Source organism: Salmo salar, chromosome ssa07 (genome assembly GCF_905237065.1).
Source record: "Salmo salar chromosome ssa07, Ssal_v3.1, whole genome shotgun sequence".
Classification (NCBI taxonomy): domain Eukaryota; kingdom Metazoa; phylum Chordata; class Actinopteri; order Salmoniformes; family Salmonidae; genus Salmo; species Salmo salar.
This window is the reverse complement of record NC_059448.1, coordinates 36,753,763-36,777,513: the sequence shown is the minus strand read 5'-3', so window position 1 is coordinate 36,777,513 and position 23,751 is coordinate 36,753,763. Positions and strand designations below refer to the sequence as shown.

The following is a 23,751-nucleotide window of genomic DNA, read 5'->3' as shown; positions in this document are numbered from 1 at the left end:
AAAATACTACTATAATAAAGATTTTCGATCTGCTTATCGATTCAATAAACAAAGTAGATTAGACCCTACATTTCCTTTTAGGCAGATTGTTTGGTGCCTAACCCAAGGGGTCCTTTGCCGCACAAGGAAATCATTTTTACTTATTAACACAAGTCAGATGTTTATTTTGAGAGAAATCGAAGGTAATAATTTGGTTTTAGACTATATTCTATAATGAGCGTTATGTAATTATTACTAATATATGTTGACACTTATTTTTGGTTTATGCAGACGATTGACATCGACGATCTTAATGCTCGCGGGCAACCAAGGCATTTGTTTACTTCTCGAGTCGAGACTCAAGCCGAAGCGGCCTAACAACAGTTAGCTAGCTAACGCGTTAGCAACGTAACTTTGTCTTAATGTGTGCGGTTTTGTCAACACTGGTGGTAAAAACATTCACTTTATTTCATTGTTATAAAATAATTGCACATACTCGTACACATGCTAAATTACGACGAACGGTTCTTACCTAACCGTTGTGTGTTCAGCAAGTTAGCATGAACTAGGCTATCTATACGTGCGTCGTAGGTAAGACAATGTCAACATAGTGCTGTTTAGGTAACGTTAGCTATCACAACCGCAATTTAAGAGTAAAATAGGCTCATAACGCACGTTGATAAACATGTAATTGGCGTGTAGTCAACTTGGAGGTTTTATGCATTTTATGACGTTACCTAGATATGGTAGTTGGCGGAGATTAGGAAAAAAATAACTAGCTAGCTAACGTTAACTGTTGAAATATTCAATCACTGACATTTCATCTTGTGACGCTTTCACCAACGGCTGGCTAAAACTTTTAGCAACTCCGCCAGTCACAAATCAAATCAAAGTTTGTCACGTGCGTCGAATACAACAGGTGTAGACTTTACAGTGAAATGCTTACTTACAGGCTCTAACCAACAGTGCTAGTACTGTTATATCGACATTTTGTGATACATGTGTAGCTAGCAATGTGAATTAGCCAATGATCTGATCAGCGAATATTAACGTTAAATCAAAGTTGATATTTTTTTTTAATTTAGATTAAAAAACATGAGCTTGCGCACACCCAGAATAATAGTTTGTGTGGAGGTGCTGACTAACAGCGAATAAACTATCAAAATAAATAAAGTCGCACACTCCATGTATAAACTCCCAGCAATTTAATGGGTATTTACCAACGTTTCGGCGTTACTGTGCCTTTTTCAGGGTAATATTATGAATACTTGAACCGGGTTATGTAGACAAACAGTGCAATTAGTGTAACCAATGACAATAGTAAGGGGTGTGTCATAATGATTGATAATTAAAATGAATTAGTGAAACTTAAAAAATAGTATATGGCATATTCAATATATTACGCTATTATCATATAGAAACATAATGGAATATTGTACATCATATTAGCATCAACATACAATATTGTTTCATTCAATTTCACTTATTTTCGTATTTCATTTCATTTTTGTTACGTGTAATCATTTGGTTCAACCTTAATATATAATGAGCATCATCAACAGGGGGAACATATTAGGTGTACGCTGATAAGCTGTAGAAATAATATTTCAATTTATTAGACTTGTTCATAAAGGAAAACTTAGTTCATAAGAAGGGCCTGAGATCAAAGTCAATATTCAGACCACTAGGGTTCAATGTTTTTATTTATTTAACGAGGCAAGTCAATTAAGAACAAATTCTTATTTACAATGATGGCCTAGGAACAGTGGGTTAAACCTTGTTCAGGGGCAGAAAGACAGATTTTTACCTTGTAAGCTCGGGGATTCGATCTAGCAACCTTTCGGTTACTGGCCCAACGCTCTAACCACTAGGCTACCAGGCGCCCAACGTTATTAACTATGCTTGCCTAGCACTGATATGTGTGACATGCTAATGTGAATGATTCAACTTTGTTTTTCTAGAATGCTTGCTGAGGGCAAGAGATCATTAAACATGGATGAGAAAGAAGTGAGCTCCTTTAGTAACAAGGAGAAAGACAGAGAGGGTGATAGACGGCCCGCCTCCTCCCGGGATAAAGTGAAGGATGAGGCAAAGATGAGTGGCAAGAAAGATATCGGTAAGGCCGCAGAGGAAAAGAGGAGGAGACTTGAGGAGGACAAAAGAAAGAAGGAAGAAAAGGAGCGGAAACGGAAAGAGGAGGAGAAACAGAAGGCAGAGGAGGAGCAGAGGAAGAAGGAGGAAGAGGAGAAGAAGCAGCAGGAGGAGCAGGAGAGGAAAGTTCAGGAGGAAGAGGCCAAGAGACAGCGTGAAGAGGAGGCAGCTCAACTCAAGTAAGAGCTCAGGGGAAGAACCACCATAATAATATATCTACTGTAGGTGCTCTCAACATCATAAACTTTGTGTATGGTTAGTATTTGTGAATTCAGATAATTGCTAACTTGATTCTCCATCTTTCTTCCCACTCCAGGGAGAAGGAGGAGGGTCACCAGCTCCACCAGGAGGCCTGGGAGCGCCACCAGTGCCGGAAGGAGCTGCGCATCCGCAACCAGAATGCCCACGAGGGCCGTCCTGAGGAGACCTTCTTTAGCCGCCTTGACTCCAGCTTGAAGAAGAACACGGCCTTTGTCAAGAAGCTGCGCACGCTCACTGAGCAGCAGCGCGAAGCCCTCTCCAATGACTTCGGCTCGCTCAACCTAAGCAAGTACATCGGTGAGGCGGTGGGCTCGGTGGTGGAGGCCAAGCTGAAGATCTCTGATGTGGGCTGCGCCGTGCACCTGTGCTCCCTCTTTCACCAGCGCTACGCTGAATTCGCCCCACTGCTCCTCCAGGCCTGGAAGAGGCACTTTGAGGCGCGCAAGGAGGAGAAGGCGCCCAATGTGAGCAAGCTGCGCACCGACCTGCGCTTCATCGCAGAGCTTACCATCGTGGGCCTGTTTACGGACAAGGAGGGCCTTTCGCTCATCTACGAGCAGCTGAAGAGCATCATCGGGACAGACCGCGAGACACACACGCATGTGTCGGTGGTCATCAGCTTCTGTAAGCACTGCGGGGACGACATCGCGGGCCTGGTGCCTCGCAAAGTGAAGGCTGCCCGGGAGAAGTTTGGCCTGGCCTTCCCTCCCAGTGAGATCATCAACACAGAGAAGCAGCAGCCCTTCCAGAACCTTCTGAGGGAGTACTTCACCTCGCTCACCAAGCACCTCAAGAAGGACCACCGCGAGTTACAGAACATCGAGAGGCAGAACAGGTGATGGGGCCTAGGCTTCCTGGAGACATTTTTCAACATGACCCATCTCGCAACTTCTCCTGTATTATTGATTTCAGTGTATACTCCTGCCACAGTACATGACGTATAGCCATTTTGAGTAACATGCTAAATGTCTTTTAGTGTACATACTGACACCTCCATGGTTTTTCTTCCTCCAGGCGTATCCTCCACTCCAAAGGGGAGCTGAGTGAGGACAGACACAAGCAGTATGAGGAGTTTGCTACGTCCTACCAGAAGTTGCTGGCTAACACCCAGTCTCTGGCTGACTTTCTGGATGAGAACATGCCAGAACTTCCACTGGACAAGACTGTGCAGGAAGGTAAAGAGTAACAACCCTTGTATACTGTTTATTACTTTGTTATAGGAACAATATAAAGACTGTGCATTTTGTTGTAATTTTGGGTGATTTTTTTTTGTTATAAAGCCACATTGTTATCATGTTTTATTGCTGTTGGTTATATGTAGCCTACAGTCTTTGGTGTCTGTGTGTATCTAACCGTCTCCTCTCCTCTCTGTGTGATAGAGCACGGCCCTGGCATTGACATCTTCACCCCAGGGAAGCCCGGGGAGTATGACCTGGAGGGCGGCATCTGGGAGGACGAGGATGCCAGGAACTTCTACGAGAACATGGTGGACCTGAAGGCCTTCGTCCCCGCCATCCTGTTCAAAGATAACGAGAAGGGCAAGGACAAAGAGGAGGCTGCTAGTAAAGGTACAGCCGCATACACACTTGCACGCATGCACACACACACAAACTCACACTGCCTGAATGACCCTTCTCTTGTTGCTGTATCCTTTCCTCAGAGGCTAAAGATGCTGCGGCCACCACAGAGGAGTTGGAGTTGGAGCTCGAGGCTCTAGACATCGCTGATGACCCTCTGGAGCTGGATGGACCTGATGAGGCAGAGAACGAGGCAGAGCTTGCCAAAAAACTGTTGGACGAGCAAGGTAAAGATGAAGGTATTCTCTACCCACCAGCCTGCCAGCCACCAAGCAGCACACACCACCCAGCGCTTTGCACTGCCAGCTTTCCATTTTGACAATTACAACAAGAGGGCGGCAATAATCGAATATCTACAACCTCTGGATAGAGGAGGCATGTTGGTTATTGACATGGACAGTGTCTTGGTGTTTGTGTGTCTTTTCCAGGGCTCAAGTTAGGGTATGAGAGAGGTCAGGGAAACAGAGCTAGGGCCCACTCATGGGTGCTCAGGGCCGATCAAGTAAACAGAGGTGTGTTGCTGAGCATGTGGAAACCAGACAGTCATTCACAAGGTTTCTAATATTCCACGTGTATCAACCCCATTCTTAGGTCTATACCTATGCTATGGCTTTGCTGTTTCTGTCGCTGAGTGACTCTTAAGTTCGCTAAGGAGATATTTGGAGCATGACTTTGTTGTATTCATGTTTGACTGTGTCCTCCCTGTTTCTGTGTGAAGAACAAGAGGATGAGGAGGCAAGTACCGGGTCCCACCTGAAGCTCATCGTGGACGCCTTCATCCAGCAGCTTCCCAACTGTGTCAACAGAGACCTCATAGACAAGGCAAGGAGAGAACAACACACCTTCAGCGTACCAGAAGGATGTATTCCATGCTTAACAATTTGAGTTTAGCCACAAAGGCAATGATTCACAGGGAATGTGGTACTAAGTACACAGTTGTGCAGTGAATTAGTCTGACTGTGTGTGTGTTTGTTCACAGGCTGCCATGGATTTCTGCATGAACATGAACACCAAGTCAAACAGGAGGAAGCTGGTCCGGGCTCTCTTCACCGTTCCCAGACAAAGGTACCAGGCTCACTATAAAGCAGATAATTCATTTGAAAGGATTTGATTAGGAAGCTGGTCCAGACTCTCTTCACCGTTCCCTGACAAAGCACACATGCACACACACACGCAGATAGTTAATTTGGAATGATTTGATCATGGATTGATTTGTGTGGGAATGTTTTTGTTGTTGTAGTCCCTTTTACCCACTAGGTGGTGCTGTTGCTCATTTAATTTGAAATGGCATAAAGGAAGTCAATGGTACTTATACCATTGTAAAGCTCATGATTGTGTTGTGTTCTTCCAGGTTGGATCTGCTGCCCTTTTACTCCCGTCTGGTGGCCACCCTTCACCCCTGCATGTCAGATGTGGCCGATGATCTGTGCTCCATACTCAAAGGAGACTTCAGGTTCCATGTAGGTCCCAAGACTTTACAACAACTATTAACACCTTCGTCTTTGTTGTGTATTTCATATAGAACCACTGCCTCATTAAAATAGGACCTATACTGAAGGAAACAAACAGTTTTGAAGGCGATTTCAATACAGAATGCTTGCTGTGTTTCCTTGTAGATTCGGAAGAAGGACCAGATCAACATCGAAACAAAAAATAAAACTGTAAGGTTTATCGGGGAGCTGGCGAAGTTCAAGCTGTTCTCTAAAACGGACACTCTGCATTGTCTGAAGGTAGGGGATGCGTCTCTTTCACCAGGAAGCTGTGCTATCATTAGCTGGGTTTACATCCAATTGGCGACAGATTATCATACAACTATTCTAAAATCTGCAAAGAAAAACAAATTTCAAATTTTCCCACGAGGTGTGTTTCCATCAAACTGATGAAATGCTGTGTGTGATTTTAAAAAATTTAGATTTTTTTTGGGCCTTAATTTTTCATGTACCAAATAAAAAGCAGAAGTTCAATGTTTCCATTTCATTTTTAACTCTACCAATGGTTTTGTCACCAAAACTGTTGTGATAAATGGGTAACTTGCCCAATCTGGTTTTGGCACATGCTCTCTAGACAACAGTTCGCTGATAAAGTGGACAGGGTAGGTTACAACTTATATGATGAGATATGGATAAGAGCAATATCATTTGTATTTGATAATTGGCAGCCTTGCATCAATCATCAAGTCACCAGCATTCAAATAACACCTTCAAAGCTCATCACCATCCATCACTTAACCAACATGACGTTCATCAGAACTTATTTCATCTGCCTATCAACTCTTAATACTTTTCCATGCCGTAGTGGTAGTACAACTTCATATCAAGCATTCCTCGTGACTCCAAGTTTACATCAACATGATGGTTTTATTATAGCAATATTTGCGCATTAAAGGAGTTTTCACTGCGATTGTCACATAATTCATTTTACCGACACAAAATGATCCCACCATGTCGAACGAACAAATTGTTTGTCGACATTTATGAAATTGTACTGACACTTCCTGTTTCCATCACGCCTGTCGTGATTAAAAAAATTATATATGACATGACTTTACTCGCATAAAAACTGTGGATGGAAACGTGGTTACTGTTACAATTATTGTATGACACTGTCATCATCATGTTACTGAGTGATGTTTGTGTGTGTTGCTCCACAGATGCTGCTGTCAGACTTCTCCCACCACCACATAGAGATGGCCTGCACCCTGCTGGAGACCAGTGGACGCTTCCTCTTCAGATCCCCCGACTCCCACCTCCGGACCAGCGTCCTTCTGGTACAAACACACACACGCACACACGGCAGTGCACGCACGTACGTATACAGCACAGGAGGTTGGCGAGCCTTAATTAGGGAGAACGGGTTCGTGGTAATGACTGGAGCGGAATCAGTGGAATTTTTTTCAAATAGATTGAACACATGGTTTCCAGGTGTTTTATGCCGTTCCATTTGCTCCGTTCCGGCTATTATTAGGAGCCGTTCTCCCCTAAGCAGCCTCCACTAATGTACAAGCACACACACCTATCAAACACTGTACTGGAATTCCCCAAAGGTTTTGGAGTGCATCCAAAGTCCCGGAGAGAGACCTGTCTTGGCCTTCCTAACCGGTGCCGAAATCCAGGGTTAAATCTGATTCATAAAGTGCTATTAATCCAGCTTTATTGTCCCTAAATTGCATTTGGACGAGGTTATTCATGTCGGGTGCACAGCTGCCATATTTTCTAGGTTACGTTTAGCAAGATAATAACACACCTTTTTGAGAGCTTTTAGTTGGGTTCTATATCGAATGGCTCACTTGTTTTTGTATACTTGCGTGTCTCAGGAGCAAATGATGCGGAAGAAGCAGGCGCAGCACCTGGATGCTCGCTACGTGACCATGGTGGAGAATGCCTACTACTACTGCAACCCCCCGCCCATGGAGAAGACTGTCAGGAAGAAGAGGCCCCCGCTGCAGGAGTACATCCGCAAACTGCTCTACAAGGACCTCTCCAAGGTCACCACGGAGAAGGTATGAAGATTTTACATTTGAGTCATTTAGCAGACGCCCGTATCCAGAGCAACTTACAGTTAGTGCACTCATCTTAAGATACAGTGAGCTCCAAAAGTATTGGGACAGTGACACGTTTGTTTGTTGTTTTGCCTCGGTACTCCAGCACTTTGTAGTTGAAATGATACTATCAGGTTAAAGTGCAGACTGTCAGCTTTAATTTGAAGGTATTTTGATCCATATCGGGTGAACCTTTTATGAAATTACATACATTGTTGTCCATAGTCCCCGCATTTTAGGGGACCAAAGGTATTGGGTCAAATTCACTTGTGTATTAAAATAGTAAAATGTATTTGCTCACATATTCCTAGACTATACAAACTTGTTGGATACATCTGCTGTGTTTCAGATCATTTTGTGCCCAATAGAAATGAATGGTACATAATGTATTGTGTCATTTTGGTGGCGCTTTTATTGTAAATATGAATAGAATGTTTCTAAACACATCTACATTAATGTGGATGCTACAATGATGCTACGGATAATCCTGAATGAATCGTTATGAGTGAGAAAGTTGGAAGAACAAATGTCATAACCCCCAAGACATGCTAACCTCTCACGATTACAGTAACAGTGGAGGTTATTAACCCCCCAGACATGCTAACCTCTCACGATTATAGTAACAATGGAGGTTAGTATTTTTGGGGGGGGGGGGTGTATTTAGGCCTCTGTAACTTTCACTGGAACGGTTTCGACACCTTGTAGAGTCCATGCCTCGACAAATTGACGCTGTTTTGAAGGCAAAAGGGGAGCAACTCAATATTAGGAAGGTTTTACAAATATTTTGTACACTCATGCTACACACACATCACAACTGCTGCGACCAGTCTCTTATTATACTGCTCTATTTATACCCTTGCCCCCCATCCTCCCCTTCCCCAGTACAAATGTAAATATTGAAATATAAATTGTGCCTTCCTGTATTATACTTATGCTAAAATGTCTTATTCTATTCTACTGCCATTTACTTTTTTTTCCCCGTATTCTTATCTTTTATTATTTCTTATTCTTGTTGCATTTTCGAGAAGGAACCTGCAAGTAAGCATTTAGTTGGACAGTTGTATACCATGCGTATCCCGTACATATACGACTAATTCAACTTGAAGTCAGTAAGGAGGAAAAAAGTCACGTGCAAGTGTTAGTTCACGAAAGGCTTTACATTTTATTTTTATGGTGCCTCGTTTATATAGTCACTGGATGATGCATATTCATCAAAAGACTATAGAGAGATTTGAGGGGGGAAAAGGCTCATGACCGCCACCCCCCGATTAGTCTGGAATTTCTTTAACATACCAAAAAACTAAACCACAACAGAATTATTAAACACCTGCCGATTATCATCTTTCCTCTCCCTTCTCGTTCTCCGCTTCCTTGTCTCCCTCCTCTTCATCCTCTTCTCTCCTCCCTCCCCTACCCTAGGTGTTGAGGCAGATGCGTAAACTCCCCTGGCAGGACCCAGAGTCTAAAGGCTACCTGATCTGTTGCATGGTCAACATCTGGAACATCAAGTACAACAGCATCCACTGTGTGGCCAACCTGCTGGCCGGCCTTGTGGCCTACCAGGAGGACGTGGGCATCCACGTGGTGGATGGGGTCTTGGAGGACATCCGCCTGGGAATGGAGGTGAGCACCATGGGAGGGCGTGGGGAGGGCAAGGCAAGCCCAGGGTGGTGAGCTGTTTCTGGGATTGGAGGTGAGGACCAGGGAGGAGGAGCTGGTTGGAGTCAGGCCCAGATTCAAGAGTTCATTCCTGGATGTAAGGGCCATGTGAAGAGCCCTAGCAGGAGAGAATGATGGTATGTTTTTTATGACTTGAATGAGTGATTGTTGAGGCTACGTGTTGTATACCGTGTGAACAGGCTGTCGAACTGCATGTTTCTGGTTCAGATATGTGGTTTGCGTGACACACAGTAACAAATTGAGTGATACAGCTGAGGTTCATGTGGGTAAAATCTTCCCTGGGGCTTCATATTTATGGTGTTTCTGAGCACAGATGCACTCAACTTCAACACCTCTCTGCCATTCCATCTCACCTGCTTTCTCTCTCCCTTTCTCTCCCTCTCCTCTCCATGTCTATCCATCTCACCCCCTTTTCTCCTCTATCTCCCTTTCTCTCCCCCCCATCGTCGCTCCTTCTCCCCTCTCCTTTGCAGGTGAACCAGCCCAAGTTCAACCAGCGTCGGATCAGCAGTGCCAAGTTTCTGGGGGAGCTCTACAACTACCGCATGGTGGAGTCAGCGGTCATCTTCCGCACCCTCTTCTCCTTCATCTCGTTCGGAGTGAACCCGGACGGCAGCCCCAGCCCCCTGGACCCCCCCGAGCACCTGTTCCGCATCCGCATGGTCTGCACCCTGCTTGACACCTGCGGACAGTACTTTGACCGCGGCTCCAGCAAGAGGAAGCTGGACTGCTTCCTAATCTACTTCCAGGTCAGTCGGTATGACCGTTTAACCTCCCCTTATTTCACTCCTCTCTCTCTCTCTCTCTCTCTCTCTCTCTCTCTCTCTCTCTCTCTCTCGCCATGAATGGTTTTGATACTCTTGTGACATAATGTCAATTACATTAATTCCTTACAAGACTGTCCCTAAATTCTGATGTGTTGTTGTCTGTCCTCCAGAGGTATATCTGGTGGAAGAAGAGTGTGGAGGTGTGGAGTGCGGAGCACCAGTTCCCCATCGACATTGACTACATGATCAGTGACACCCTGGAGCTGCTCCGGCCCAAGATGAAGCTCTGCATCTCCCTGGAAGACTCCACACGACAGGTCACCGAGTTGGAGAGGGAGTTCCTCGTTAAACTGGGTAAGAGAGAGAGAGATTCACACACACACACACACACACACACACACACAGGAATGTATGCATAAGGGCACACGCACACTACAACAAACAAGGTTGTTAAAGATCCTTGTCATACCTGAGTCCCCCACATGTTTCTAGTGTGTGTGTGTGTGCCTGCGGGCCTCAGAAATGTGTTGCAGTAGCAGCTAGCTCCTCAGGTTGGCCCACTCCTGCTCTCTGTCCTCCTTGCTGAGCAACATTCCCCAGTGTGGAGGAGGCTGCTTTAGCTCCTGCCACTCTCTGTCTGTCAGACAGGTCTAATTCCCTCATAATAACACACATACCTGGCCCTATCACACACATACCACAAACACACAGCAGTCAGACCTGCCTGCACTGTAGACTGTCACTTAAAGCACATACTCTTAAGTCTGCACAAACCTAAACATATTTACTCAAGTAAGTGTTCACTTCAGGGTTATAGGGGAATATTAATAAATACCTGAGTGACATCCCAATGACACGATATCTCAATATATTGTCAAATATAACATTGCCCTATTGCACCTGCTGTTCGAAAGTGGCACAATACTGAAAGTGTTTATTTAGGTGAAACGTAGTTGATCACTATCTGATGGAGAGGAAACTAAAGAGATGCACAGAGATAGGGAAACAATCAAGAGACAGACAGGATGTAGATAATAAAATACCCTGTTGGACACAGAGGAGGAAGAGGGAAGCATTCATTTAGCAGGTGTAATGCATTCTGAGTCACGGAACAAGTACTCCGCTGTATTAACCCAGGCACAGATCGTTGTTTCAAGGTGTTGACGTGGAATGCGAGAGAACGCTTTTGAAAAGCACTGTGCATGTGTGCGTGTCTGTCTGTCTGTACTGTGAGTGCTCTGAGTGATTGATGAGGGTGATGTAAGCCACAGGCTGTACAGTGGCCTCATTGTTTCGCCATTCATCCTTTAACCAAGATAAGGCAATGAAGGCATTCCTCTGACTCTGTTGAACCCTGCTTAACTAAGTTCGACTGCTTAGTAGCGTCTCTTAACTATACACCTATCTGCTCCTCTACTGCTCTCTGCTCATCAGGCTTCTGAAGTTATATTCATGGTTTCTCCAAGCTCTGTGTTGAAGCACCTGTTTAGTTTCACAATGAATGTCACTATGACTTGTATTTCTTGCAATGACTTGACTTTCCTGCAGTTCCACCCCAACAAAGTGTTATGTTTCTAAATGGGCTTGTTGTTTGCGTTAGTCTGTCCTCACTCCTGGACATAATTCAAGTAGTTTAGGATATAGTCTGTGGTAAATGTCTATGCTTTGTGTATGATTTGATTTATTATGTAAAGAGCCAGGGAAAAGCCTGTTCAGAACATGGAGCGATGGCTCACGAGAGGAGCTTTTTACTAATGATTGTAATCAATGACTATTATGCAAATGGTTTAGCGTTTTCTCTCGAAGTCTCTTGCTTCAAGACTTAGTCTTGCAACCTGACGTTGCGCCATTCGAATGAAGGTGTGTGTGTGTGTGTGTGTGTGTGTGTGTGTGTGTGTGTGTGTGTGTGTGTGTGCATATGTTTGTGTCCTGCAGGACTGGCCATGGATGGACAGAAGGACGGCCGGCCCTCCAGTGCCATGGGGAGTGAAGGCGAGGCTCTAGACGAGGATGATGACGATGACGACGAAGAGGGAGGGGCGGACACAGAGGAACAGTCTGGCAATGAGAGCGAGATGAACGAGCCAGAGGAAGATGTGATTCTGTCAATCTTTTATTCATTATTCATTCATTGCATGTCTAAGACACAAGTCTCTCATAATAGGTGGATACTAGATCTCTCACTTGTTCGCTCATCTATCATCCATTCATTCATTCATTTGGCCCTCACCCCTAGTTTTGTAAGGGGGGGGCAAACTGAGGACAGCCCAGTCCTAAGCAAGATACTGTATAAGGAAGCGGGTCATCTTGTTGTGTTGCTAGATTGATGTGTTCACTCAACTCTTATCATGCCAGACCTACAACATAGCTCTCCAGGTTTAGTGTTTTGTTTTTCTACCTTACAGAAGCTAGCACACAATCACACTCCCCCATCTAAGAACCTGCTGTGTGTTCCAGGAAGGGTCTGAGAATGAGGAAGAGGAGCGGGAGGAAGAGGAGGAGGAGAACACTGACTATCTGACCGACTCCAACAAGGAGAACGAGACGGACGAGGAGAACAATGTAAGAAGATGGCAAGGAGAGGGAGAGAGGGAGAGAGGGAGAGAGGTTATTGTGTTGCTGACGGTCTTGTCCTGTAGGAGGTGACCATCCGTGGTGGCGGTCTGAAGCATGTGGCATGTGCTGAGGATGAGGACTTCATCCAGGCTCTGGACAAGATGATGCTGGAGAACCTGCAGGTACAGTATCTCTCCTATTCTCTCGAATCTGTGTGCTACAGTCACTATGTCCGTAGTACTGTACTACTTTTGTTAAATAAACGGGTATTAACAGGTGTGTGTGTGTGTGTGTGTGTGTGTGTGTGTGTGTGTGTGTGTGTGTGTGTGTGTAGCAGCGGAGCGGGGAGGCTGTGAAGGTGCACCAGTTGGACGTGGCCATCCCCCTGCAGCTGAAGAGCCAGCTGAAGAAAGGCCCTGGAGGACCCGTCTGCTCTGGAGAGGGAGACGCAGACATCTCAGACACCATGCAGTTTGTCATGCTCACGCGCAAGGGCAACAAGCAGCAGGTACACACATACACACACATACAAACTTGCTGAAGTCTCCTTCGCTGTGAGTTCAGTCAGATCCCTCCACAGAATCAGCACTGTCAGACAGACACAGCGATAATATTGACTCTGAGCTGTGTGTGTGTGTATTTAGGCCCAGTCCGCTGGTGGAATGAATGGTGGTGGGGTAGAGACGACAAGCTCTTTACTGTTGTAGGTTCAGAGAGTGTACACATTCTCTGTCCAGAAAAATCAAGACGTTAAAGTAAAGCTCACTAAACTCAGTCCACTACACTTCCAGCAACTGTTTTTAAAGGACATTTACCAGATTACAAACCCTATGTAAACATTGTGTTTTGACCAAATAACAGTACCGGCTATAGACGGTTTTTGTGGTTGTTAAATGAAGCTATATAAATTACTTAATGCATTATAGATGACATGTCTCTCCATACGCCCCCATGGTAAACACACTATCTCCTGTAGTGCGTTTCCTGATGTGAGGATAAAGAGGTTCAGTGTGTGTTAGTAAGCGTCACAGCCGTACCTGGACCCCTCCCTGTCAGACACATTCACTGCATTCCTCTGTCAGCTCCACACCAAGGGAGTGGCCCTCCCTCACTTTCTCTGCTGCCTGGGCCTCCGTCCGAGAAACACATTTTGAGTTTTAGCACATCCAGAGAAAAAACATCACAGGGCGGGTTGTAAAAGGTTGAATAGTAAGCCAGGAGAGCATGTTTCTGCAGTGTGAATACTGAGCACTTGTCCCATTGTCTGCCTACAGCATGAGATGTAACTCTTGCTCCTTCTCAATGTGCCTGTTTCAGATCTCCTAACTGTAGTTAAAGTTCTTGAATGTGTCTCTGTTTTGTCTCTTTTGTTTCTAGTTTAAGATCCTGAACGTGCCTTTATCCTCCCACCTGGCTGCCAACCACTTCAATCAGCAGCAGGCAGAGCAGGAGGAGAGGATGAGGATGAAGAAGCTCACTCTGGACATCAACGAGAGACAGGAGCAAGAAGACTACCAAGGTATTAAATAGGGTGTCCACTCACTCTGCCTAGAGTGGGTGAAAACGCACTTCGGTGATAAAATGTAACTTCCTTATGTTATAAAATACATTTTACCTAGACAAATATGATTATACAGTGAGGGAAAAAAGTATTTGATCCCCTGCTGATTCTGTACATTTGCCCACTGACAAAGAAATGATCAGTCTATAATTTTAATGGTAGGTTTATTTGAACAGTGAGAAACAGAATAACAACAAAAAAATCCAGAAAAACGCATGTCAAAAATGTTATAAATTGATTTGCATTTTAATGAGGGAAATAAGTATTTGACCCCTCAGCAAAACATGACTTAGTGCTTGGTGGCAAAACCCTTGTTGGCAATCAGAGGTCAGACGTTTCTTGTAGTTGGCCACCAGGTTTGCACACATCTCAGGAGGGATTTTGTCCCACTCCTCTTTGCAGATCTTCTCCAAGTCATTAAGGTTTCAAGGCTGACGTTTGGCAACTCGAACCTTCAGCTCCCTCCACAGATTTTCTATGGGATTAACTTCTCAGGGCTACGTGGGACGCTACCGTCCCACCCACGGTTCACACTATTCAACAGCCAGTGAAATATCAGGGCGGCAAATTCAAAACAACAAAATGTCATAATTCAAATTTCTCAAACATACAACTATTTTACACCATTTTAAAGATACACCTCTCCTTAATCCAACCACATTGTCCGATTTCAAAAAGGCTTTATGGCGAAAGCATAAAGTTAGATTATGTTAGGACAGTGCCAACACAAGAAAAACCACACAGCCATTTTCCAAGCAGGAGAGGGGTCACAAAAACCAGAAATACAGTTAAAATTAAGCACTAACCTTTGACGATCTTCATCAGATGGCACTCCTAGGACTCAATGTTACACAATACATATATGTTTTGTTCAATAAAGTTCATATTTATATCCAAAAACCCCATTTGACATTGGCGCGTAATGTTCAGAAAATATTTTGCCTCCAAAACTGCCGGTGAATCAGCACAACAATTTACAAAAATACTCATCATAAACGTTGATAAAATATTAAACTGTTATTCAAAGAATTCGAGATAAACATCTCCTTAATGCAACCGCTGTGACAGATTTAAAAAAAGCTTCACGGGGAAAGCACACTTTGCAATAATCTGAGTACGGCGCTCAGAAAAATACATCAGGCAATACAGGTACCCGCCATTTTGGAGTCATCTAAAATCATAAATAGCATTATAAATATTCACTTACCTTTGATGATCTTCATCAGAAGGCACTTCCAGGAATCCCAGGTCCACAATAAATGTTGTTTTGTTCGATAAAGTCCATAATTTATGTCCAAATACCTCCTTGTTGTTTGCGCGTTCAGTAAGCTACTCCAAATGTAGGAAGCGCGCCGAAAATGTCACGACTAAAAGTCAAAAAAGTTATATTTACGTTCGTAGAAACATGTCAAACGTTGTATAGCATCAATCTATAGGGCCTTTTTAACATAAAACTTCAATAATATTCCAACCGGACGATTCCAATGTCTTGAAAAACGTTATGGAACACAGCTACCTCATCACGTGAATGCGCGCCACTGATCTCATGTCATTGTCTGAGTCACCAACTTCCCGGCCTTCTTGTTCACTCTCTGTTCACTGCAAAAGCCTGAAACAAGGTTCTAAAGACTGTTGACATCTAGTGGAAGCCTTAGGAAGTGCAAAATGAACCCTAAGTCACTGAGTGTTAGATAGGCAATGACTTGAAAAGACTACAAGCATCAGAATTCCCACTTCCTGGTTGGATTTTTCTCAGGTTTTTGCCTGCCATATGAGTTCTGTTATACTCAGACATTATTCAAACAGTTTTAGAAACTTCAGAGTGTTTTCTACCCAAATCTACTAATAATATGCAAATATTTGACTCTGGGCCCGAGTATTAGGCAGTTTACTCTGGGCACGCTTTTCATCCGAAATCGAAAATACTGCCCCCTATACCTTAAAAAGTTAAGGTCTGGAGACTGGCTAGGCCACTCCAGGACCTTAATGTGCTTCTTCTTGAGCCACTCCTTTGTTGCCTTGGCCGTGTGTTTTGGGTCATTGTCATGCTGGAATACCCATCCACGACCCATTTTCATGCCCTGGCTGAGGGAAGGAGGTTCTCACCCAAGATTTGACGGTACATGGCCCCATCCATCGTCCCTTTGATGCAGTGAAGTTGTCCTGTCCCCTTAGCAGAAAAACACCCCCAAAGCATCATGTTTCCACCTCCATGTTTGATGGTGGGGATGGTGTTCTTAGGGTCATAGGCAGCAAGCATTCCTCCTCCTCCAAACACGGCGAGTTGAGTTGATGCCAAAGAGCTCCATTTTGATCTCATCAAACCACAACACTTTCACCCAGTTGTCCTCTGAATCATTCAGATGTTCATTGGAAAACTTCAGACGGGCATGTATATGTGCTTTCTTGAGCAGGGGGACCTTGCGGGCGCTGCAAGATTTCAGTCCTTCACGGCGTAGTGTGTTATCAATTGTTTTCTTGGTGACTATGGTCCCAGCTGCCTTGAGATCATTGACAAGATCCTCCCGTGTAGTTCTGGGCTGATTCCTCACCGTTCTCATGATCATTGCAACTCCACGAGGTGAGATCTTGCATGGAGCCCCCCCAGGCCGAGGGAGATTGACAGTTCTTTTGTGTTTCTTACATTTGCGAATAATCGCACCAACTGCTGTCACCTTCTCACCAAGCTGCTTGGCGATGTTCTTGTAGCCCATTCCAGCCTTGTGTAGGTCTACAATCTTGTCCCTGACATCCTTGGAGAGCTCTTTGGTCTTGGCCATGGTGGAGAGTTTGGAATCTGATTGATTGCTTCTGTGGACAGGTGTTGTTTATACAGGTAACAAGTTGAGATTAGGAGCACTCCATTTAAGAGTGTGCTCCTAATCTCAGCTCGTTACCTGTATAAAAGACACCTGGGAGCCAGAAATCTTTCTGATTGAGAGGGTGTCAAAAACTTATTTCCCTCATTAAAATGCAAATCAATTTATAACATTTTTGACATGCGTTTTTTCTGGATTTTTTTGTTGTTATTCTGTCTCTCACTGTTCAAATAAACCTACCATTAAAATTATAGACCGATCATTTCTTTGTCAGTGGGCAAACGTACAAAATCAGCAGGGGATCAAATACTTTTTTCCCTCACTGTACATGTTCTGAATCATTCAGTGTGGTCTTTCTCTAACATATCATGAACTTTATATCCAAAATGGTTGAGTTCATAACCTAATACAGCCGATAAAAAACAAACAGTCACCACTAGCCGGCCTCCGCCCAGTACCCTGCCCTGAACCTTAGTCACTGTTACTAGCCGGCTACCACCCGGTACTCTACCCTGCACCTTAGAGACTGCTGCCCTATGTACATAGTCATTGAACACTGGTCACTTTAATAATTGTTAATTGATGAGGGAAAAAACTATTTAATCCATCTACACACAGTACCCCATAATGACAAAGCAAAAAAAAATATACCACATTTACATAAGTATTCAGACCCTTTACTCAGTACTTTGTTGAAGCACCTTTGGCAGCGATTACAGCCTCGAGTCTTCTTGGGTATGACGCTACAAGCTTGGCACACCTCTATTTGGGGAGTTTCTCCCATTCTTCTCTGCAGAGCCTCTCAAGCTCTGTCAGTCGCTGCACAGCTATTTTCAGGTCTCTCCAGAGATGTCGATCAGGTTCAAGTCCGGGCTTTGGCTGGGCCACTCAAGGACATTCAGAGACTTGTCCCGAAGCCACTCCTGCATTGTCTTGGCTGTGTGCTTAGGGTAGTTTGTCCTGTTGGAAGGTGAACCTTCGCCCCAGTCTGAGGTCCTGAGCACTCTGGAGCAGGTTTTCATCAAGGATCTCTCTGTACTTTGCTCTGTTCTACTTTCCCTCGATCCTGACTAGTCTCCCTGTCCCTGCCGCTGAAAAACATCCCCACAGCATGATGCTGCCACCATCATGCTTCACCGTAGGGATGGTGGTAGGTTTCCTCCAGACGTAACGCTTGGCATTCAGGCCAAAGACTTCAATCTTGGTTTCATCAGACCAGAGAATCTTGTTTCTCATTGTCTGAGAGTTTTTAGGTGCCTTTTGGCTAACTCCAAGCGGGCTGTCATGTGCCTTTTAATGAGGAGTCACTTCCATCTGGCCACTCTACCATAAAGTCCAGATTGGTGGAGTGCTGCAAAAATGGTTGTTCTTCTGGAAGGTTCTCCTCCACAAAGGAACTCTTTGTCACCTCCCTGACCAAGGCCCTTCTCCCCAGATTGCTCAGTTTGGCTGGGCGGCAAGCTCTAGGAAGAGTCTTAGTGGTCCCAAACTTCTTCCATTTAAGAATGATGGAGGCCACTGTGTTCTTGGGGACCTTCAAGGCTGTACCTATCCCCAGATCTGTGCGTTGACACAATCCTGTCTCGGAGCTCTACGGACAATTTCTTTGACCTCATGGCTTGAGTTTTGCTTTGCCATGCACTGTCAATTGTGGGACCTTTTATATAGACAGGTGTGTGCCTTTACAAACCCAATTGAGATGGTTTGGGATGAGTTAGGAAAAGCAGCCAACAAGTGCTCAGCATATGTGGGAACCCCTTCAAGACTGTTGGAAAGCATTCCAGGTGGCTGGTTGAAAGAATGAGTGTGCAAAGCTGTCATCAAGTTAAAGGGTGGCTACTTTGAAGAATCTAAAATATATTTTGATTTGTTTAACACTTTTTTTTTAGTTGGTTACTACATGATTCAATATGTGTTATTTCATAGTTTTGATATCTTCAATATTATTCTACAATGTAGAAAATAGTAAGAATAAAGAAAAACCCTGGAGTGAGTAGGTGTGTCCAAACTTTTGACTGGTACTGTATGTGTGTATATATATATATATATATTCTGACATTGCTCATTCTTTATGCATTATGTGTGTGTTACTGCACTGTTGGAGCTAGAAATACAAGCATTTCGCTGCACCTGCAATAACATCTCCAAATCTGTGTACGCGACCAATAAACGTCAATTTGATTTGGATAAGCACCGTGCTCTGTTGACATAGCGACGCAGGTTTCTTGTGGCACCTTTTGAAGATTTGACATTTTGTGGCTGTCGTCTTTTTAAAGTTGTTTCTGCAGTTCGCAAAAAAGCTTAATTAGCATGACACGAGCTGAATTAAATGTAAAATAATACACTTGGTATACGCTCAGTGCTCCGTTGACATTTCACAGAGATATGCTTGTTTTTGTGTGAAATCTTCTAACTGAAAAAGCGTATAATATCAAATGCGTATACTAAAATATGAAAATACTGTGTCATGTCTCAAAACCAATATCCATCTTACCTCTATTGTTTTATGTACTGCCGATTCAGAGAAAGATGACGAGTTCAATGGGAAAGTGAGCCTGTCATGAAGCAGTTGCCTTAATTCTTGCACAGAATCCTCCTAGCTGAAGCGATACAATTGTCCTGACTTTTGCCTACTTTTCTTCTCGCGCCTCCATTGATTTAGTTCTGGCCATCCTACAAGAGTTTAAAACGCCAGTAAGTTTTGTAACAGATTATGATAGACATGAGGTTTGGGGGAGACATGAGGTTTTCTTAGAGGAGTATCTACACGTTACTTTACTCGTTTGTCAAAAGATGCATTTTTGATAGGACACCCTTTATTATACAGTACTGAGAAGAAGAGGGACAGATGGAGAATGAGGCATGCATTAGGAAAATAAATGGGGAGGGTTTTTTGAGTGATGACAAGAGAAAGCCGCAGGAGTACTATCAAAATTCAACATGCCTACATTTTGTTGGTTTTGTGTAGCGTTCTTTTAACATTGTTGGTTTGTGTTGCATATGTTTTTGTAGCATTGTCTTAAACTCGCTTGGTTTGTGTAGCATTGTGTTAACCTTCTTGGTTTTTGTTATGTAGAAATGATGGCGTCTCTGGCCCAGCGGCCCGCTCCTGCCAACACCAACCGGGAGCGGCGCCCGCGCTACCAACACCCCAAAGGGGCACCCAACGCCGACCTCATCTTCAAGACCGGAGGAAGGTGAGACTCGCTCCTCAACTTACCTACCCACTACACACACACTCACCACCAGGGCCTGGAATCAACAGCAGACCACCAGCCAAATGCTGGTAGAAAGTCTGGGTGACTGGTGAACTTTCCTTAATGCAGCAGCCACAGTGGCTGGGACAGTGGTGGAATGAAAAGTTTGTTTTATGTCCTAATCACCACCACACCTAAATACAAGCACACATAGCCTGTATTCAATGCGGGGGGAATAGGGTTGGCATTAGAATGGGATCCTGTCGAAGGATGTGGTGCTAGTCAACTTACTGACTCTCCCTCCTTGTTCTCTGCACCTGAACAGAAAGCAGGAAACAAAGCAGGAGAGAAATGAAAGGCACGAAAAGCGTGACAGACAAGAAAGGCAAGAGAAACACGAGAGAAACAACAGATATGAGGGCCAGGAGGCTAGGGCCAGCCAGCTCAGTCGGACACGCTACTGACAGACTGCATTCCGCACTCAGGCCCTGCTTATATTAAAACCGGAAAGGGTTAATGTCTCCCAACTGTAGAACAATATTTTGTTTTGAGTATTCTGATCAGATACAGACTTGTCCCCCTTTATTTTTGCACTGTCAAAGAAAATATATCTGTTCTACTTTGCAGGCACTAAAGTGCATTTTCATATTATTTTTCCTTAAAAGCTGTAAAGATTCCTTTCTATTTTTGGAAATAAAGATTGCCCGAAATTTCTATTTTCATCAAAACAGAACTAGCTTGTGGTTCTTTGTCCTCTCCGCATATTTGTCTTGGAAAAGTGACAAAATAATTCAGAAAGGAGATATTTAGATCCACGTCAACATAACGCATCATATTCATGCCTAACATACATTTGACAGATGCTTACATGATACTGATGGCAAAGTACACAATTATGTTTTTGATGAATAACAAAACTTTATTTTGGATTGTCACTCACAATTCCATTTTCTCACGAACAGACGCTAGACCATTGCAACCTATGGATGGAAGGAGATGCAGTAATGATGGTACTGAAGGAGTGAATGGGGATGGATATTGGGGCAGGAGGTTGAGGGAAGGATGGGTGGAGAAAAGGATGTGGATCTTGGATGGATGTTTTGGGGATTTGAGGATGGGATAAATAGTCCACTGAGTGTTCTGGAAGACAGCTACTACAGTAAAGCCCTGCTCTGTCCCCTAGGAGATGCTGATTGGAGTCTGGCCGAGGGAGCAAGCAAATGAGAGAGCAAGACAGGGCGAGCGGACCATCGGTCTCGCCTGAGCAGGGAGTGAGACCGCCAGCCGCCCACTGACGCAAGCGCAGACCCCCACACCTAACCCCGCCGCCGGAGGAAGAGAAGGAGAAAGGGCATCAATGAGGGGTGGGGAAGAGGGGGGCACCCCCTTCACCCAGCTAAGGCGTTCCAGAGAACACCCCTTCCTTTCTGTGCGTCGCCCGGGACGACACTAGCACAGCAGCACAAACACCCACCCCGCCTGAACAAAAGAACGAATCAAAAGATGAATGAAAGAACGATCGACCAGCTGACGGACGTATGTACGGACAGACATGGACGCAGACAAACAGATGCAAGGACAGCTGGGCTGCAGGACACGGGACTACAGTCGTCTTCTCTTCGCTCCCGTGCAGGATGAGGATATGGTGTACAAGGGCTCACAAGAGGAGGAGAATACAAGAGGAGGACAATGGACAGAATGTGTGTCAAAGCAAAGGGGACGGGTGATGGTGTAACATCTTTGGAGATGGACTGTGCTTCTCTTACTGGGAACAGATCTGTTGTTCAGTCTTTTTTTCTGTTTATCTTGCTAAATCACACACTGTTCAAAGGCAGCTTGATGGAGGAGGAGGAGGAGAGGGAGCACAGATGGGGTCACCACTACTAAATGGCTCGATAAACAAGGGAACAAGGAGGGCAGGATGATGTACAGAAAGGCGTGGTTGCTTGTGTGAGCAAGGGTTACAGATGTAGGATCTTCATTTGAGTCAGTTTGCTACAGCAGGACAATAATCCTGCAGCAACAGGAAATGTGAATTATTATGATTAACGGACATTTTTTGGTTGATACATTTTTGTAAAGTTGAAATTAAAAACTTCAGAAGCCTCATACACTACAAGTTTTAAAATGTCCTGCATTGCAGGAAAGTAAGTTATCCTGCCACAGGGTGATCAAATTAAGATCCTACATCTGTACCATAGAGATGGTTTGCTCCTCCTAACCCTGTTGGAAGTGGAACACCTTGTGACGACCCTGACCCCGAGGCGGGTACGAGACCAGTGTTAACTGACCAGCGTTTCGTCATTAGAAATAAAAAATAAAATATAAGTGATGAATATAATACATATTCTTTATTTTTTCAGCATTTTTGCTTTCTAGATGTTTTCTTTATTTTCATGAAAAATCTATACTTTTTGGGGTGATTATACAGTTTGTTGTTTTGGAATTTGTGTGATGTATTGTAGTCTTCGACAAATGGATAAGATACTTATCTGTGCCCCTAGCCTCCTGAGTCATACTCAGTGATGATCATTTCTGTTTGATTATTTCTGTCTGTTGAATATATAGATAGATAATCTGTACTGTACTGCATGGGCTTTTCTGCACCAGCTCTGTAAACCAATTTCTGCCTGTGTTTCAGTAAAAGTGTCAGTTTGTGACTCACTCCTCTGACTTGACTTCTTTACTGTGTCCATGATCTGCGTCCCACCCAGGGTTGGGTAGGTTACTTTCTAAGTACAGTTACTAGTCACCTGTTAAAAATTGTTATCAGTAATGTAACTTTTGGATTACCCAAACTTGGTAACGTAATCTGATTACACTTTTAGATTTCTTTCCCCTTAAGAGGCATTAGAAGAATACAAAAATGTATGTTAACAATTGAACCACATTTATTGCAGGATAAATAAATGTTAAAGTTTACATAGGTGGCCATATATGGATGTTACATTTTACTTTGAGTTGGTTATGTAGGCTTCTAATAACCCATCGCTTTCTACCACATATAATAAAACGATTAAGTGATATATTTACATTAAAAAAGTCTATCAGAATTACAGTCATTCCAATAAATGTTATACCCATTAATCTTCAAGAATAGGACTTGGAAATATAGAAGTATAGATTAGCCAAATTGTTTTACCTGAGCATAAAACCAAAACTAAAGACTTAATAGCCAGCCCTACCCTGTTGTTTATTTTGTTGTCATGGAGGACTGATTGGGCTCATTGATTCGAGCTGAAAAATAAATCATGCGCTCATGGAATGGCATGCTTTGAGCACTACAGAAAAGTGCTTTACATGTGAAAAATGAATGCCATATGCTGCATTTGCTATAGGCCTATTGTTTAACTTTTTGTTTGTGACACTTTCATATCTTGATAATATGCAGCTGTTTAAAGGGCAAATCCACAGATGAAACTGTCTTCTAAGCAGAGTTGCAAAGAAAAAGCCATATCTCGGACTGGCCAATAAAACAAAAGATTAAGATGGGCAAAAGAACACAGACACTGGACAGAGGAACTCTGCCTAGAAGGCCAGCATCCCGGAGTTGCCTCTTCACTGTTGATGTTGAGACTGGTGTTTTGTGGGTACTATTTAATGAAGCTGCCAGTTGAGGACTTGTGAGGCGTCTGTTTCTCAAACTAGACACACTAAAGTACTTG

General features: G+C 43.9%; 1 protein-coding gene across 11 annotated transcripts; it reads left to right on the top strand.

The window, feature by feature from the left end:
• The first annotated feature begins 80 nt into the window (after positions 1–80).
• On the top strand, positions 81–22,750 carry LOC106609128 (regulator of nonsense transcripts 2). 11 transcript variants are annotated; one of them, XM_045721908.1, is made up of 24 exons: positions 335–428; positions 1,941–2,309; positions 2,447–3,226; positions 3,406–3,566; positions 3,771–3,959; positions 4,052–4,207; positions 4,397–4,480; positions 4,687–4,790; positions 4,948–5,033; positions 5,320–5,428; positions 5,585–5,698; positions 6,619–6,735; positions 7,282–7,467; positions 8,926–9,129; positions 9,660–9,935; positions 10,124–10,307; positions 11,889–12,049; positions 12,411–12,515; positions 12,593–12,691; positions 12,844–13,017; positions 13,887–14,028; positions 19,966–20,086; positions 21,049–21,096; positions 21,273–22,750. In XM_045721908.1, the coding sequence occupies exons 2-23, from the start codon at positions 1,942–1,944 to the stop codon at positions 21,053–21,055; spliced, it is 3,927 nt and encodes a 1,308-aa protein (XP_045577864.1). In that variant the 5' UTR covers positions 335–428; position 1,941; the 3' UTR covers positions 21,056–21,096; positions 21,273–22,750. The 11 variants fall into 11 exon arrangements, with proteins under 11 accessions (XP_014063061.1, XP_045577857.1, XP_045577858.1 ...); XM_045721907.1 differs by having other exon boundaries at positions 21,270–22,750; XM_014207586.2 differs by lacking the exons at positions 335–428; positions 21,049–21,096; positions 21,273–22,750 and adding exons at positions 81–182; positions 20,412–21,017.
• Positions 22,751–23,751: the final 1,001 nt, after the last annotated feature.

Coding starts and splice junctions, on each gene's coding strand:
- LOC106609128 (XM_014207587.2), top strand. CDS start 1,942: ATGCTTGCTGAGGGCAAGAGATCATTAAACATGGATGAGAAAGAAGTG. Junction 3,227..3,405: donor AACATCGAGAGGCAGAACAG/GTGATGGGGCCT, acceptor TTCTTCCTCCAG/GCGTATCCTCCACTCCAAAG. Junction 4,791..4,947: donor ACAGAGACCTCATAGACAAG/GCAAGGAGAGAA, acceptor GTTTGTTCACAG/GCTGCCATGGATTTCTGCAT.